The sequence below is a fragment of the Cajanus cajan genome, chromosome 1, assembly GCF_000230855.2.
Source record: "Cajanus cajan strain Asha chromosome 1, NIPB_CcT2T_4, whole genome shotgun sequence".
Classification (NCBI taxonomy): Eukaryota; Viridiplantae; Streptophyta; class Magnoliopsida; order Fabales; family Fabaceae; genus Cajanus; species Cajanus cajan.
Window position 1 is genome coordinate 38,905,620 of NC_138517.1, and position 17,483 is coordinate 38,923,102.

At 38.2% G+C, this 17,483-nt stretch overlaps 2 protein-coding genes across 2 annotated transcripts; both read right to left on the minus strand.

The window, feature by feature from the left end:
- Positions 1-1,848: 1,848 nt before the first annotated feature.
- LOC145954494 (uncharacterized) lies at positions 1,849-2,301 on the minus strand. Its single transcript, XM_083068807.1, has one exon. It carries the CDS (start codon positions 2,299-2,301, stop codon positions 1,849-1,851), a length of 453 nt encoding a protein of 150 aa, XP_082924933.1.
- A 432-nt stretch (positions 2,302-2,733) lies between these two features.
- On the minus strand, positions 2,734-3,414 carry LOC109806267 (uncharacterized). The gene has a single exon (XM_020368641.1). The coding sequence runs from the start codon at positions 3,412-3,414 to the stop codon at positions 2,734-2,736; it is 681 nt and encodes a 226-aa protein (XP_020224230.1).
- Between the last annotated feature and the right edge of the window lie 14,069 nt (positions 3,415-17,483).

A 17,483-nucleotide genomic window follows, 5' to 3' on the forward strand; every position in this document is an offset into this window, starting at 1 on the left:
TCTCCTAGAAGCTACCTCTACCCTATATATTTGTAACTCCTTCATTTGTAATCACTTTTGAACATTTGAGAAATAAAATTCTGATTTCTCTCTCAAGAGTCCCTTACCAAAACCGAAGAGAATTCTCTCTCAAGGTTTCTCACCAAAGTTTCTTCAAAACTTTGCATTGGTTCCTCAAGCTTCTACAACAAGCTAGGAGTAACCGAATCACTTCCATGACTTCTACTCCATTGGAGATTGCTTCAAGGAGTTTCAGATCTCATTCTAAGGTTTCCTCAAGAGTTGCTTCGGTCCTTGCATGGAGAACTTGAAGATTCATCAATCTTCTCCAAGTAGCTCCATCACTAGTTCTGGCTTTCAAAGTACTTTGGCGATCGGGCAATCTGTTAGGACCACCACGGTGTGGCTTTGGAAATACTGCCGAAGGCGCCTAGCCGCGTATATGAGACCCAACGCTACCTTCTCCAATAATTGGTATCGGAGCTCGGCATCTTGAAGCACTCGGCTGATAAAATATATGGGTTGCTGTTGGCCATCGCGTTCCTATATTAGACCGGCGCTTATGGCCTCACCAGAAACTGCCAAGTATAGGATTAGTTCTCGGCTGGGTGTCGGCTTGTTCAGCACTGGTGGAGTGCCGAGACGTTTCTTGAAGAGTTGAAAAGATGTTTCACACTCGTCCGTCCATTGAAACCGATTTGCTTTTTTCATGAGGCTAAGAATTGGCTTGGAAGTCTCGGCCATGCATGGTAGGAAACGAGACAATGCTGTCAGTCGGCCAGCTAGTTTTTGGACCTCTTTCAAGTTTGTCGTGCTTCTCATGTTGATGATAGCTTGGCATTTGTTCGGGTTAGCCTCAATGCCCCGGCTTGATAGCATGAAACCTAAGAATTTGCCGCCTGAGACACCGAATACGCACTTATTGAGATTAAGTCGCATTTGGTGCTTCCGGAGGGCATGGAAGACTTCGGCCAGGTCCGTTACATGGGAAGGTGTGTCGGCCGATTTGACCACCATATCATCTACATAAACTTCTATGTTTTTCCCAATCTGGTTGCCGAAAATCTTGTCCATGAGCCGTTGATACGTGGCACCGGCATTCTTGAGGCCGAACGACATCACTTGGTAGCAGTAATTGGCAGATTCTGTGACAAACGTCGTCTTGTCTTCGTCTCGGGGGTACATACGAATTTGATTGTAACTTGAGTACGCGTCGAGAAAAGTTAAAAACTTATGGCCGGCCGCCCCATCAACCAATCGGTCTATATTCGGCAACGGATAGGCATCTTTGGGACATGCCTTGTTCAAATCCGTGTAATCGATGCACATTCGCCACTTGCCTTTAGACTTTTTGACCATAACAACGTTGGCCAACCAGGTCGTATACTGGATTTCTCGAATGAAACCTGCTTCTAAGAGCTTGGAAGCTTCTGCTTCGACTGCCTTTTTCCTTTCTTCCCCTATTTTTCTTTTTCGTTGGGCAACCGGCTTTGCTTCCCGGCACACCGAAAGCTTGTGGCACAAAAATGTTGGGTCAATCCCTGGCATATCGGCTGGCCGCCATGCGAAGAGATCCTTGTTTTTTTTGACAACTTGGCCGATATCGCGCTTTTCTATCTCTGACAGGTTGGAACCGAGATAGGTTACGTGTAAGTCGGTCGGTCCGATAATAATTGGATGTCGGTCTTCAATCAGTTCGAGCCTCTCGTCTAGCTCCATTCGAGGGTCGAAGTCCACTATCGTTTCAATATCTTGTGCCACTGTGTGAACTCGTTTTAAGCCCCGCGGCTCGGTTGCTTCAAGCCGGGGCAACCGGAGGCTAGCAAAGTAACACTTCCTAGCCGCTTTCTAATCGGCATGGACGGTGATAATCCGACCCAATTCGGATGGGAACTTCATAGCCAAGTGTGGTGTTGACACAATTGCACCCAACTTGTTGAGGGAGGGTCTTCCGAGGAGGATGTTGTAAGACGTGTTGGCGTGCACAACCACGTATTTCACCGGAATGTCGCGGGCTTCGGCTCCATCAAAGCAGAAGCGAATGAATAACTTGATGTACCCTTTTATTTGTACCCGTTCACCAGAAAATCCAACCAAGGGCTCATTATACGGGATTAATTCGGCTTCCGGGATGCCGAGCTGTTTGAATGTGTTCCAATATAGTATATCAGTCGAACTGCCCTGGTCGACCAACGTTTTTCGAACTATGCAGTTGTGAATTTCGACACTGATGACCATTGGATCGTCTTGGTCTGGATCAATGCCTTTGAAGTCTGCTTCGGTGAACGTGATGGTCGGCATCCTGCGTTGAGTACGTTCCACCGCGTGTACAGCTCGGACGGCTCGCAGGTGCCTCTTTTGTGCCGATGAGGAAGCGCCTCCGCCGGCAAATCTGCCGGCAATGGTGTTGATGACTCTTCGGGGCTAAGTCGTCGGCTCGTCTTCCTTTCGGCCTCTCGACCGACTTCGTTCCCTGAAGGGACGCCTGTCAGATCTGTCTTGATCGGATTGATCTCGACGATGCTGACGATCATCATGTTGGGGGGAGCGAGGTCGATCAACAAAATGTTGAAGTTGTCCTTGTTTGATTAAGTCCTCAATTTTGTCTCGAAGAGTCGCGCACTCTTTAGTTGAGTGACCCCGGTTACGATGGTATTTACAGGACTTGCTTGTATCGGCTCGTGGGGGGGTCGAGGCTCGTTTCGGCACTGCCAAGACTTCCGAGGCAAGTGCCTAGTCTAATACAACCGATCGACTAGTGTTCAAAGGAGTATAATGAGTGTACCGTGGTCCCCGAATGGGTTTGTCCCTCGGGACGAGATCCTTAGGACGGCTACGGTAAGAGCTCTCGGCAGGCTTCTCGGTCTTGGCCGCCACCTCGGCCCTGGCTTGATTGCGAAATTCCGCAAGTTCCTTCATCTGCATGTACTTATCGGCGCGCCGACGCAAATCGTCCATGTCGGTTGGTGGTTTTTTGCAGATACTGTTGGAAAATGGTCCCGGTTTCAAGGCGGTGGTCAAATGATGGAGGGCGACAGCCGGATTGAGATCTCGAATTTCAAGGGCCGCTTTATTAAATCGGCTCATGAAAGTCCGAAGGGATTCCTTCTTCTCTTGCCTTATGCTCACCAGCGCAAGGGAAGTCAGATGGTGGGGTCGGCTGGTGGCAAACTGGATGGTGAACCGGGATGCCAGGGTGTTGAAAGAGTCGATCGAGTTGGCCAGGAGACGAGTGAACCAACTCAATGCCCTTCCTTTCAGGGATGTTGGGAAAATACGACATAGGGCGGCGTCGTCAGTAGTGCTCAAGGTGACTTGGGTGAGGAAAATATCGACGTGCTTGTCGGGGTCAGTGGTCCCGTCATATTTATCTATCGGGAGGGACTTCCAATGGTCTAAAAGGGGGGATTGCATTATGTTGGGGGTGAAAGGGTGTCAGTGTGCTCCAGTAGGTGGGGCGTATGCGGGTCGGCCGGTGGCTTGGGCAGCCGAGGCGTGATTTCCTGGGGTGACAGTGGAAGTGTGGGGAAGAGAGGTATGTCCGAGTGAGTGAAACGAACCCTGGGTATGAGTCGGCTCGGAAGGTTTCCATGTGGGATCTTTGTTTTGGTTTCTCAAGGCAGCATTCTCTTCCCTCAAGGCGGCCATCTCACGAGCATCTTTCTCTCGTTGTTGTTTCATGACGGCCATTTCCTCTTTTAGTTGTCGCATCATTTCAGCCATGTTGGTCTCGTCAATCGTCTCGGCGGTATCTGCTTCGGACTGGTGTTCATCTTCGAATTGGTGGTCTCCCATGTGATTTCTCCTTGTCTTTGCCATGATATCTCTTCGAAATAGTACTCAGTCTGACTTCTTCAAAAGCTGTCGGTTCGGCCCCACGGTAGGCGCCAAAATGTACCTGTCTGAGGATACACTCGTAATCTTCCGGGGTGAAGGAGGGCCGAACAGGAGCTTCAGATGGATTCTTCAGGGTGGGGGAGGTACCTGCAAAAGGCACTCCAACGCTCAAGTCAAGACAAGCACGATTTTCTAGGGTAATAAATGAATAGTGACATACCTCGTTACGTGTAACCTATTTATAATACCTGACATGGGGCCTGAGCATGGTGGGCCTTCTGTGGTACTTACCAAATTAGGTAATATGGTGCTAATCGGCGGGTTATATCTTAATTATGTTTTGTCCCTTGTTAATCATAATCGTCATTCGAATTATTCAATGCTGACTTTTGGCCGAGTCGAGACAGAATGGCCGAAACGTTCTCTTTCGGCTACTGGCCGAGCCGATAGGGGAAGAGCACAGTTCTTAGTTCCCTATCAAATCGAAGTAGTATTCGAGTAGTGTCATCTGATAGGACGTGACGTGTCGGTCTACGTGGCCGATCCACGTAGCCGAGCCAAAATGATATCTGAGCTGCGTCAACATCTGATAGGACATGGCGTGCCGGTCCACGTGGCCGATCCACGTAACCGATAGGGTCCTTCCGGTACAAGAACAATTTGTAAAAAGTACTGCTAAAGATTGAGTTTGAGATTGTGTAGATTCTTTTAATGTACACATTTCGTTTCCATATTTAAGAGGTTTGATTTCTAATACAATGCAAGTCCAAGCATCTGAAGAAGACTTTACATTTTGTTCATTTCTTCCAAAATTTTGTATCAAATATTATTGCAGCAAATAGCATGATGAAAAATTTGCTCAGTTTCTGATTTTCCCAAGAGGACAAATGTTGTTTCCATATGCATGCCATTAACTAGATGCTCACTTAACTGGGAAGTGAGATGAGAAGAGTAAGTTCCTTGAATCTGGTAATGGCTCACTTAACTTCCACTGTAGGGTTAACCTTGGAAATAGAAATCGCAATTCTAAACCGTGGGTGAGTGCTCTCTATAATGTATGATCGTCATCAATATAACCGCATAAAACAATTTAGTGCACAGGTGAAACCAGCAAGAGTAAAAGTTGATAAAAATGCATTTCCTTGCTAGTGAATTGCAATCAACTAGATGTTCATTGTCACTAGTGAAGACTATTTGGAGTCCCTGTTTCTAATTGAGGAGGTAGCTTCCAACATCCAGATATCAAGATTATTGTTGCCTTTGATATTCGGTACTCCAGAGTCCAGATATACTTTTATGGACAGTGAAATACTAAGATACAAATTTCAATAAGTTCAGTGGATTAGGGAAATGGTACTGTTTTAAGCCCTCCTTGAGATTTTTTTCTGTCTCAACCCTCGAGTATCTTAAAGTCATTTTGGATCTTGATTAATCCAAAGTAGATGGAGTTACTAAAGGGGAAAAAGTTCTACCAACATCTATTGAAAAATTAATGAGCAATACCATTTCCCAGAAAGTTTTATTTTAAGTCTTTTTTTACATCAGTAACATGTTATGGCATTCCTAACTTTGATGCATTTGTTTTCTCACTATAAATATAAGTGTTGATAGATAGGTGGGAAGAGGAAACTCATAAATACCCATTAGTAGTTACTTAGGTGTTTGTTAGTGAGGGAATTAGTTAGGTTAGTTGGGGGAACTGAGATAGGCATATTGCCTACAAATCAAGAGGGGAGGTTGAGAGAGAAATGATCATATCATTTGCGAAAGGATTAACATTTTATAGTGGAAGTATAGTGGAAGGGTCTTAAGAGTTTTTTTTTTTTTTTTTTTTTTTTTGATAAATTTATCTAGAAATACTTAAAGAAAATAAGAAAAAAATGAAAAAAAGTTCAAAAGTTAAATTTAACTTATACACAAGTTAATTTGTACAAGTTCTTTCTTATTAATTTCTTGAAAATATATTTTTTAACTTACCTAACTAATTTTAAATTATATAGAGAAGTTTATTTTTTTTCTTTTTCTTTTTCTTCTCCTAGAAGTGTTAATGGAGATGTTTATTTAAATAGGCCCATAAACAACTACACTGGCACATCATTTAGGATTTAGGGTTCATCAATAAAATTCATCTTTCCTTTAGATTCTGAAACAGCTTTATCAGAAACCCTTGAGATACAATGACTTCATGTTGTTGTATTTATTTTTATTTTTTTTATTTTTTTTTTACCTTCATACTCAAGTCATCAAGCAAGCTTATTCTCATGCTCTCACTTATTTCTCAACAGAAAAATAAAGTATATAATAAGCTCACTAAGCAGAGGGGAGAGTATGAGAAGAAATGGAAACTAAGACAAGCTCATTGAAACTATGAACTATGGAGTATGAACAGAATTATATATGAAAGATTTGTAACTCATCTAAATTTAAAAGATGTACAAGGGAAAAGTAAGGATGAATTTACTATTAATTTATAATGAATTATCTGTATGAGATAATTTAATTCAAAATGATAAATAAATTTTAACCTTTTCACTTTATATTTTTTTCTTAGAGGATGATTCATATACAATAGTGAAATACTGCATGATGTAACAGAAATAAAGTAAGCCGCAAAATAAGAATATATGTTAAAGAATTACGTGAATTACCAAGGAAACTTCAAAAAGTTCTGCTAAAAGAATTATATCAAGAATTTTGTCCATTAATTGAGAGACAAGTAACCTCCTAAGGAATATGTCACAGAAGCCACTTGAATTTACCAAGTAGAATATATATTATATCAATATTTACTTTTATAAAATGTATGAAAAGAGTAAATAATATCTATTAGATTATATATAAAAATAAATAATAGTAACTAACATTATTATCATTATTCATTATCGTTGTTATCATTATTATTGTCTTTGCTGTCAATATTAGTACTAGGATTACTCATTAATCTAAATTAATAAAAATATCTCATAATTATCTATGTTAATAGCTCCTCTTCTAAATACATTAATTCTTACCAAAATTTTTATTATTTAATTATATGATTTATTTTTAAAATTAGTTTAAAATTATTAAAAAAAAAGTAAGCAAAAAATTATGTTAAATATTCTTTCATAAATATTGATCTTAATATCAATAACTAAAGCACATATTTGCAAATTATACTACACAATGTTAGTAAATAGTGTGATATAGTATATAGTCCAATATAACAACAATTATAACACTGCTTTTTTTTTTTTTTAAGAGACACACAAAGCTATTTTGAAAGTGAGAGCCAATTTCCCTTTTCTTTTTCTTTCATTTCCTTCTAGACCGAGAATCTTCTTTGTCTTCTTCTCCTTCCTTTCTTTAGATGGCCAGAGTAGTAGAAAAGTTTAAGTTGTTATGTTGTGGCTTGTCTTTGAAATCATACAGAGCAAGTGGGGCTTCTTCTGTTAAAACCAAACTTAAGCCTTTGATGAAAACTATCATCTATATAAAATACAAAATCTATCATGTTAATAACAAGAAACAATAAACAGAAACATACATGAATTCATGATGGTAAGAGAGCTGTGTAGTTTGGCTTTCCAGATCAACACATACTTTCTTGAAAGAACCTTTTAGTTATCTCTTTGTCTTTCTCTAATAATGAGATGTCAGAAAGGAAAAGAACATAGTGTGATCTAAGGATGATGGACCATGGGCCAAGGGTCCAATCACTAGAGCTATGGCCAAGACACTACTAGAAAAGTACTATTTAACATCGTCATATTTACATCGGTTCTCCAAGAAACAATGTAAAAAAAATATGCGGTGGCAATCTTGTAAATAGGTAGAAAATATAAGCATATCTACATCGGTTCTTCCTAAAAACAATGTAAAAATGAAGTATTCTACATTGGTTTTTCTATTGACCGATGTAGAAGGATGAGCAAATTAATTTCTCCACCCCGCGCGCTAAAAAACAGTACCTATAGGGTTTTTGAGTGTGGGGCGAGGAGGCGACGTTCACACTCATTGAGGCGTGGGGCGAGTGCTACCTGGAGCTCAACCGCGGCAACTTGAAGACCAATGGGCTTTCTAAGTCCAAGGTACTCTTCATTTGGACCACTTTATCATAAAGAGAAGGCATAGTTCTGTTGTATATATCTTGTACATAGTTTTCATTGTATAGGTCATTTTTAGCCTTTGTATTTCTAAGGCACTCTGTTTTCTTTTTATATACTTTTGTATATTGTTTTTAGGGTAGGTTCCTTGGAGACTTTTGCTCCAATTAACCTTGTATTGAAGGTCACTCTTTTTCTATTTTTCAGTAGTAGAAGTAGGGTAGCAATTAGCAATGCTTGAGGGTGTGACTAGTAATTGGGCCAGAATTGGGCCTAGGCAAAATTTTACATATTAGACTCATTTTGCTCCTAATTTTTCATGGATTTAATTTAGCCAGGTCTCATCATTTTTGGATGGACCTAATTAAACCAAACCAAACATTTTTGAACCGGATTCATGGAGCAAAATGAGACCAAGGCCGCCTAGCTTGCCTTGTCTTTCTACTTGGCCGAAATTTCTTCTCCTCTCTTAAGCTTTGGGAAGCTTGTGCTACAAGCTTCTCATTTAGCTTTCTTCCCAAGCAAGCTAAGTGAGAAGCTTGCTCCACAAGCCTCCTAAACTAAGATGGCCAGTCAAGCAACCTAACCATGGTTCCTTTGAACCATGGTTAAGGTTAGCTTGCTCCCCAAGCTACCTCATTCTATAAATTTGTAACTCTTACCTTTTCCCTCACTTTGGATGAATAATATTCAGAATTTCTCTCAAATTCTCTCTTCCAAAGCCTTAGAGTTCCGTGGAGAACTTTCTCCCCTAGGTTCCTTCACAAAGGTTTCCACCTTTGTGCCTTGGAACATTATTCTTCTACTTCTTCAAGGAGTAAGCGAGCACTCCTTTGTGCTTCTTCACCATTGAAGCTTCTTCAAGGTGCTTAATCCTCCATTGGCGTGTCAACCTCAAGAGAAGAAGGGGATTGGACGGTGGAGTTTTGAAGAACATCAACCTTTCTTCAACAACTTTCATCAGAGGACCTAACCTATTTATAGTCAGTCATAAGTTCTTTAGGTATTTCTATTTTTACCCATCACAAAATAGAATTATCCTTTAATTACCACACATTAAAGACCCCATAACCTTTCATATACATAACTGTCAAAATAACTTATATGTCATTAGATCACTTTAATTTGACATAACCTTATGTGTCCTTAATATATAATTATTCATATATAAGGCCAATGTTGGATTAAGGATCCAACAATCTCCCACTTGAACTATATGTGTAACCTTATAATTATATAATTACCAAATGCATCTTTTACCAATTCAGTTTATCAACCATACCAATATAGGATCAAAGTAGTCTTTGTTACATTTGTCATAACTAAACCCATCAATGGTCACATATGTTGATACAAATGAATAACATGAATCATGATATGGATGCGTAGTATGGAATTTTCATGTAATGTGATGTTAACATGCCTAATTCCAATAGGTCCTCCTTAAACCTTAGTGAGATCAAACCACGACAAAACCAAAGTTTCAATATACCAAAACTTTATTTCTGCAGAAAATATACTTGAACCATACAGATATTGAAAAGTATGTCTGTGTCATAGAAACATTCATAAAATTACAAACTCCCACTAAAATTGAACATCACTTAAAGACATAACACCCATATGAGCAATGTGCTCATGAAACAATTTAGATGGTAATCCTTTAGTAAGTAGATCCGTCAACATGGAGTTTGTGTCAATATGTTCGATAGTGAATTGTTTACTTTGAGCTCTTTCTTTAACAACTAGGAACTTGATGTTTATGTGTTTAGACTTTGTTGAGCTTCTATTGTTGTTGGAAAATAGAACTGTTGATTTATTGTTACAAAATAACTTAAGTGGTCTTTCTATATCATTTACTATACACAATCATATGACAAAATTTTGCAGTCAAATTCCATGATGAGATGTATCATAACACGCTATGAATTCAACTGTCATAGTAGAAGAGGCTATAAGAGATTTTTTAGCACTCTTCAATGAAATAACACCATCATCTAGCATGTATATATAGCCTGATGTAGATTTCATACTGTCTTGGCATCCAGCAAAATTAGAGTCAGTATACCCAATGATCTCAAGCTGATCCAACCTTCTGATGGAAGTGACTTGGATAAGTGATTGTTGTTCTTCCTCAAGCTCCTTCCATTGTCCAATCTAGCTCTTGGAGGTTCATCAATGTTGAAAATGGCGAAAGCAAGACAAGCCTCAAAGCTTGTAGAAGCCACTCAAGTGGTTCGGTTCTTCTCAAAGGAGAAGAGGAAATGAGAAACCAAGACACAAAGGAGAAAGTCCTTTGTGAAGGTTCCTAAGGGAGAGAGTTTCTCCACAGTTTTGGCCCTTGGAAGAGAGAATTTTGAGAGAAAATTTTGTTCATTAACATCCAAAAGTGTCTACAAATGAAAGCTTTAGAGATATATAGAAGTAGGTAGCTTGTGGAGGAAGCTAAGCTTAACCATGGTTCAAGAGAACCATGGTTGGCTTAACTTGACCATCCACAATGGTTTGGGAGGCTTGTGGAGCAAGCTTCTAACTTAGAAGCTTGGGAATAAAGCTAATTTAGAAACTTGTAGCACAAGCTTCCCAAGGGTGCAAGACATACTAGAAATTTCGGCCAAGATAAGCTTGTGGAGCAAGCTAGACTAAGCATGGTTCTAGAGAACCAAGGTTAGCTTAGCTTGACCATCCACCTTGGTTTGGGAGGCTTGTGGAGCAAGCTTATAACTTAGAAGCTTTGGAAGCAAGCTAAGTTAGAAGGTTGTAGCACAAGCTTCCCAAAGAAGCCAAGTGAGCAAGCTAATCCAACCAAGGATGAGGTGGGAGGACAAGTCATATTTTCCATAATTAATCCAATCCAAAAATTTTGGAATTGGTTTAGTTAGGTTCACCAAATGTTGGTGAGGCCTAGCTAAATCAATTCCTTGGAAAATATGGAACAAAATAAGCCCAATATGTAAAATTTGGCCTAGGTCCAACTCTGACCCATTTACTAGTTGCACGTATACTCTTTGCTAATTGCCACCCTACATCTACTACTGAAAAATGTAAAATGAGTGACCTTTAATACAAGGTCAAATGGAGTAAAAGTCTTCAAAGAACCTACTCTAAATTCACTATACAATGATCTATATAAAAAAAAAAAACAAAGTGTCTCACATATACAAAGGCAAAATAAACATATACAAGTAATTACTATATTTACAAGCATATGAAAGGTCTTCAAAATCATCCCATTCATCTTGGTTCTTTTAATATATCACCTCTTGGTTTCCTTGGCCTTGGCATATTTCGATTATCCCCTCCCTCTTGAAAAGGATTTGACCTAAAATCTCGAGAGTCTTCATGATGGTCATCCACACCTACAAATATATAATAACATTCATTAGAGGTGACATTGTCAATCAATGACTGTGAAAGGTATATCCTAAGAGGAATACTTTCATAGGACCTAATAAAGAAATTAATGATACTAGACCTTCTAAAATAATGAATAGGATCCTCTCCTAATCATAGTCTAGGTATATTACTAAACCCTAAAAAAGTGCTAAAACTAAGACTATATCATTCTAAAGACTTAATCCTAACAACTAGAACATCTTGCCTAAAGTACCCTATGTGGTAACCTAGGCATTTCCTAGAAAAAAAGGAAAATATTACTAGAAAATTTCCTAAGCAATTTTGGATTATATTATTCTTTGGATAATTATGAAAAGGATTTGTCACAAGGAGCCTTGCAGGCTTATATGTTGTATCCAACAAATAATATATTCCAAGAATTGAGTGTTGTACTAAAACAATTAAGGTAGGAAGAGTCCTACACAAAGGAGGGCTATCTACCTTGGGCACCACCAAGGAAGTAGCACAAGAAGTAGGACTAAATGAAGTCCACTTCTTCTTTACTAAATCTTGAAGTTGAGATTCTTTTTCTTTAAAAATAATTGATTTGTAAATCTCTTCTTTAAGACTAGTGGCAGCATGAGGGCAAAAGTTAAGATCTTTATGAATAAAGAGAATTTTCTTCATAGGATTTTTAGTAATAAAACTATTCTCTTTATTCACAAATCCCTTAGAGGATATTTCTTCCTCTTTACACTTCCGTACACAAAGTGCTTTATTTTTTTTCTTTTTCTTCTTTTCTTTTGATTTTCATTTGTGTTTGATCCTTAGCCACTTGTTGAGGTGAGAGAGGATAAAGCACAAATTTCTTTTCCCTATGAGTGAAGGTGATTTCATTAGTAAGACCATTGTGTATAGTTTTCTTTTCAAATTGCCATAGTCTTCCTAACAAAATATGACAAGCTTCCATTGGTACTATATCACATAAAACTTGGTCTTTAGACTTCCCAATAGAAAACTTGACCTTCACTTGTTGACTAACTACTATGTCTCCATCCTTATTAAGTCATTGTAAGTGATAAGGTTGAGGATGTGGCATAGTAATTAAACTCAACTTTTTAACCAACCTAGTGCTACAACAGTTGCACCATGAACCACTATCTACAATGAGAGAACATGCTTTATTTAAAACATTATATCTAGTATGAAAAATTTTCTCTCTTTGAGATAGAGTACCACTAGGTTGACTATTAAGGATTATCCTAAGCATTAGGAGTCTCCTTCATAAGGATAAACTGGCTCCACATTGGATGTTTGAAGTCTTGTTTCATCCTCACTCTCACTTGAAGAGGAGGTAATAGTCTCTTCTTGACTACTATAAGTGTCATGCCCCCTTAGAATCATGACCTTTTTTGTAGGGCATTGAGAAGCAATGCGGCCTTGAAGTTAGATGAGAAAGACACATAGAAGGGGGGGTTGAATATGTGTGTGTATGTGAACAAGGAAATTTAAAAACATTCTCGCAATCAGGTTCTCTTTCGTCCAGTAGAAATATTAGTGAATGCTTGATCGGAAAAAACCCAAGATTGGTTTATCAAAATCATCTTGCGTCTGGGAATTTCATCGTCTACTAAGAGAAAAATACTGCATAGACGAAAACTGTTCTTTAAAATAATCAATTGAGCAAATATGGTTTTCGTCTGAAGATAGCTTTAACAGACGATAATTATTAGATGAAGTTTTCAATGAATTGGATCAATCAAATAAAGTTCGTTTAAAATATTAAAGTGTAGAGCAAGTCTTTTTATACTGGTTCACTCAAACTGAGCTACGTCCAGTCTCCTTCAATCGAAGGGTTCCACTAGATAGTCAATTAAGTACAAATATTGTTTGTTCAGCCTCTTCAGGCTTGTAGTGAGTATTATAGACCACCCAGGTCACAACCACTCCTGGTCCCAAGTATTCTCAACCACTTCTAGCTCGTCTGCTTCACTCGCAGACGCTAGTATTCTTAAACCACTTCTGGTTGCCCGAGTATTCTCAACAACTCCTGGTTCATCAACTTCACTTGTTGACGCTAATATTCTTTGATCAGCCACTTCTAACTCCTATTGAGTATTCTCAACCAACTCCTGGCCTGCCGGCTTCACTCACTAGCGCTAGTATTCTTTGTTCAGCCACTTCTGGCTCTTAGTGAGTATTCTCGACTAGCTCCTAGCCCGTTGACTTCACTCATCAACGCTAGTATTTTTTACTCAACCACTTCTGGCTTGCAGTGAGTATTCTTTGACAAGTCTCTCCAGGCTTTACAAGTATTCTTTCCCTAGCCTCTTCAGGCTTTATAATATTAGCTAGACAGGTTTGGTTTGAATGTATAGGTTACTCTCATAGAGAGGACACATGGGTTGATACACTCACTAAGGTATACAAACTTAGTCTTTGCAAGGATTAAGTGTGGTTTACTCTCATAGAGAAGATACATAAACTTGTTACACTCCCTAAGGTACACGTTCATAAGTTACACTTAGAACTCCTTAGTCTACAGAGAGAAATACACTAAGGTACATTTGACTCTATATGCTCTGTCTTTGGTTTCGTTGCTTCATGGGCTGGATATCACTCTTTTTCTTGCTTGAACCATTTCGAGTCCAACAGCCTCTTTTTTCAGGTTCGACATTGTGACCTATATATAGTCTTGTGAAATTTGCCCGTTGCAAGTGTCCGTTGAAGCGAATATAGTTGTTCATGACTAGTTTAATCTTTCATTTAATGCTTAGAATCTTGCATTAAATGTTGCTTCCTATTCATAGACATTGCGTGAATTCTTCTTGCCTTGTTAGCAGCCATGTCTGAATTTAGCAGAGACCTAGGAACCTTTTTGTCCTTTTCTGGTCACGTGGCTGTAGAGAGTTATCTTTTTCAGAAAAAGTGATGTACTTTTTTCTGACACATGATTGCTTTTGCTTTTGCATGCTTTTCTTCTTCTTCTTCTTCTCTTTTGATCATGCGTTTTACGTTAAGAACTTTGGTGTAGTCGTAGACAATGCCTTGATTTGTCCTTTTGAGACTTGATTCTTCAAATGCTTTTATGGCAGTCTTCGTTTGCGTCTAGCAGTCCATGTGTGTCTCAAGCTTTGACCTTCGTCTTAGTCTGATCATTATGATGGATGGACATACTTTGTTTTCGTTTGGAATAATTTTTAGTCTGTGCTATCCTTTGTCTGGTGCATAGTTGACTTTCTTCTTATCTCTGACCAACCTTCGTCTGATGTTTGGTTATTCATCTTCTAATGCACACATGGCTTTTTATCTATCATACAACTTTGCTTGTTCTGATCTTTATGATGTTTTTTATACTACGAAACTTTGACTAATAGTACGCTTTGTCTTGTATTTGTTGTCTTTTCGTCGGGCTTGAAGTTTTTCTTCCTTTATCTTGGCATATGCACATTCCCTATTCTTCAACTTTCCTTTACTTGTTTTTCTGAAACACTGACACACTTGTTAGAAATAACAACATGTATTATATTTGTCTCATTCAAAACCTTACTGAGAATTGCTTCGTCTGACTTAACAGGCCTCTCCCTAGACTCTTGAAACATTTGATATCACTAGTCTTTGTGCTAGTGTGTGGAGTGATGGAACCTTTACCCTTATCTAAAGTCTTTTCTTTCTTTCTAGCTAATTCCTTGGAGGGTTCTAAAATATTTTTCTTTTCAAAAGAAATTTCCTCCTCCGTGTAGTCTTTCTTATGAGATCTTGAGTGGGAGCTTTCTCTTTTAGAAGAAGATTTTCTCAACATTTGTTGTTCTACCCTTACACAAAGTTGGACTAAATAATTTAAGTCTCTGTAGGGTAGTAGCTCCACTTGGTCTCTAATCTCTAAGTTAAGACCACTTAGGAATCTAGCTATAGTGGTGGCTTCCTCTTCTCTAATACATGCCCTCATCATGTATAGCTCTATTTGTTGCCTATATTGCTCAACAATCATATCTTTTTGTTGGAGCATTTGGAGCTTATTCATAAGCTCCCTACCATAATAAGAGGGAATGTGTCTCCTCCTCAATGCACTCCTAAGATCATTCCAATATTGGATAGGAGGATCATTGTGGAGGCTCCTCTCTCTTTTCAAAGAGGTCCACCAATACATTGCATGCCCTTGAAAGCTAAGGGTTGCAAGTGGCACCTTCCTCTCTTCACTTACCCTATGGCAAGCAAAGAGTTGTTTTACCTTCATCTCCCAATCAAGGTAGGCTTCCACATCATCCTTCCCAAAAAATTGAGGGAGATCCACCTTGGATTCCCTAGGTTTAATAGTTCTTATAGGGGAAGGTTGATAATGGTCACCCACATTAAAGCTTTCATTAGGAGATGAATATTATGAGTGGGTGCTCCTACTCTTTCTCTTTTGTTTTCTCATTTCTTCTTTAAGCTTTTCTTATTTTTGTTTAAGAAGTCTCATTTCTTCTTCTAGATGAGCAAGATGGGCTTCCCTTTCAATTATTTCCTTCTCTTTTTGGATATCCTCTTACTTTCTCCATAGTTTAAGTGACTTAAGTTCTTTTGTTAAGTAAGAAATGCTTTTTGGAGAACTTTCACTTCCACTATAATTAGAATGAGACATTTTTAAACAACAAGTATTTTCACACAAAAGTAATTTTTATGAAAATAAGATTTTAAGTGCTTAGACTTGGCACTTAGAGGTCTAAGAATACAAATTGAACTTTGGAGGGAGGTGAGGTACAAGGAGTCACTTAATAACCAACCCTCTTCAAGTAAAAATTTCTAAACTCCCTTGTACCTTGCCTTGCACAAAACAATTTTCACAAAGAAATTTTCAAAAAGAAAATAACAAACAAATGCCTAATGTGTACAAGTATTCAATGCAATCAAAACTTAAAGACTTGAAAACATAAATTGCATGAAAACATAAATTGCTTAAAACATAAATTGCTTAAAAACTTAAATGACTTGAAAACTTAAAGGCATGAAAACATAAACTAGACGTGTAAGTACTATAAACCTATGTGAGAGCTTGGAAAGTACAAAGGACTTCCAAGGACTACTCTCACAAGTACTAAACGAATTACCCTAGTAGAAAACTCTAAGGAGAGATGGAAATGCACCAAAGGCACTCCAAGACACTCCTAAAGGCCTTGTACAAATGAAATGAAAATTCACAAGAAATGAAATGCAAAATTACAACAAGTGAAATGTGGTGGCTGCACCAAAATTTAGAAAACAAAATAGCCACCAATTAGTGACAGAATTTAGAGACAAATTTTGAAAGGAAATTTTGTGACAAAATTTTCGTCTCTAAATTTGGTCACTAGTTTCCTTTTTACAAAAATTTTCTTGAAAATTTTCTGTCTCCTTCACTTCAAGTTCAGCTGCAGCACCCTCACTAGTGTTTCACTCTTTTTTGTGAAGTAATCTTGATGGTGATTACTCCAAATGGTGGTCACTTCCAAGAACTTTCTTCCAAAGAGAAAAGCAAACTCTTAGGACTCCACAAACCTTTCAAGATGCTACCCTTGTAGCTTGGCCTTCCAAATGTTCAAAGAAGAACTCAACACAATAAGTAGTGGCTGGATTAATTTGCTCAAATCTGAAAAGTCTCAATTGAAGAATAGGCTACACCAGAAGTAGATGATACAAAACAAGGAAGAATTCCACAAAAGACAAGCAAAAATTAAGGCACCAAAGAAGCACACAAAGGAAAACCTACCAATGGCTCTAGAATGGATTACAAAATTAAAATATAAGATTAAGAAATGAAAACAAGACACAAATCTCAAGTGTTTATGGCTGGACAATTTTAGAAAAATTCAAAAAGAAGCAAAACCGAGAGCCATTCACACAAAAAATTTCAACTCCTTTGGCTTTTCCTTTTGTGTTTTCTTTTGCTATTCTTTTGTAACTTTTTTTCATTATTTTTTTTATTCAATCAGGAGTTTAATGCCTTTTAAACATGTATTGAAGTCTCGTATTTAATAGAAAGAATTGCTTCCAAACATTTTACAAGCAACAAGAGGTAATCAAGTGTGTGTGTGTGTATTAGAAGTGCTCACACTTTTGCACAAACTTTGAGTAATTTTTAGGTACACTTGTTCTTTGTTTTTGTCACACTTTAGAACACTTAATACCTCTGTTTTATCTGTTTTAAAATCTTCAAAAATAAGTACAAGTTTCAGCCACACAAGAGATTCAAGGAAAATCTAAGGA

Excerpts from the sequence above, each read along its gene's own strand:
- LOC145954494 (XM_083068807.1), bottom strand. The coding sequence starts at position 2,301 with ATGCCGACCATCACGTTCACCGAAGCAGACTTCAAAGGCATTGATCCA.
- LOC109806267 (XM_020368641.1), bottom strand. The coding sequence starts at position 3,414 with ATGCAATCCCCCCTTTTAGACCATTGGAAGTCCCTCCCGATAGATAAA.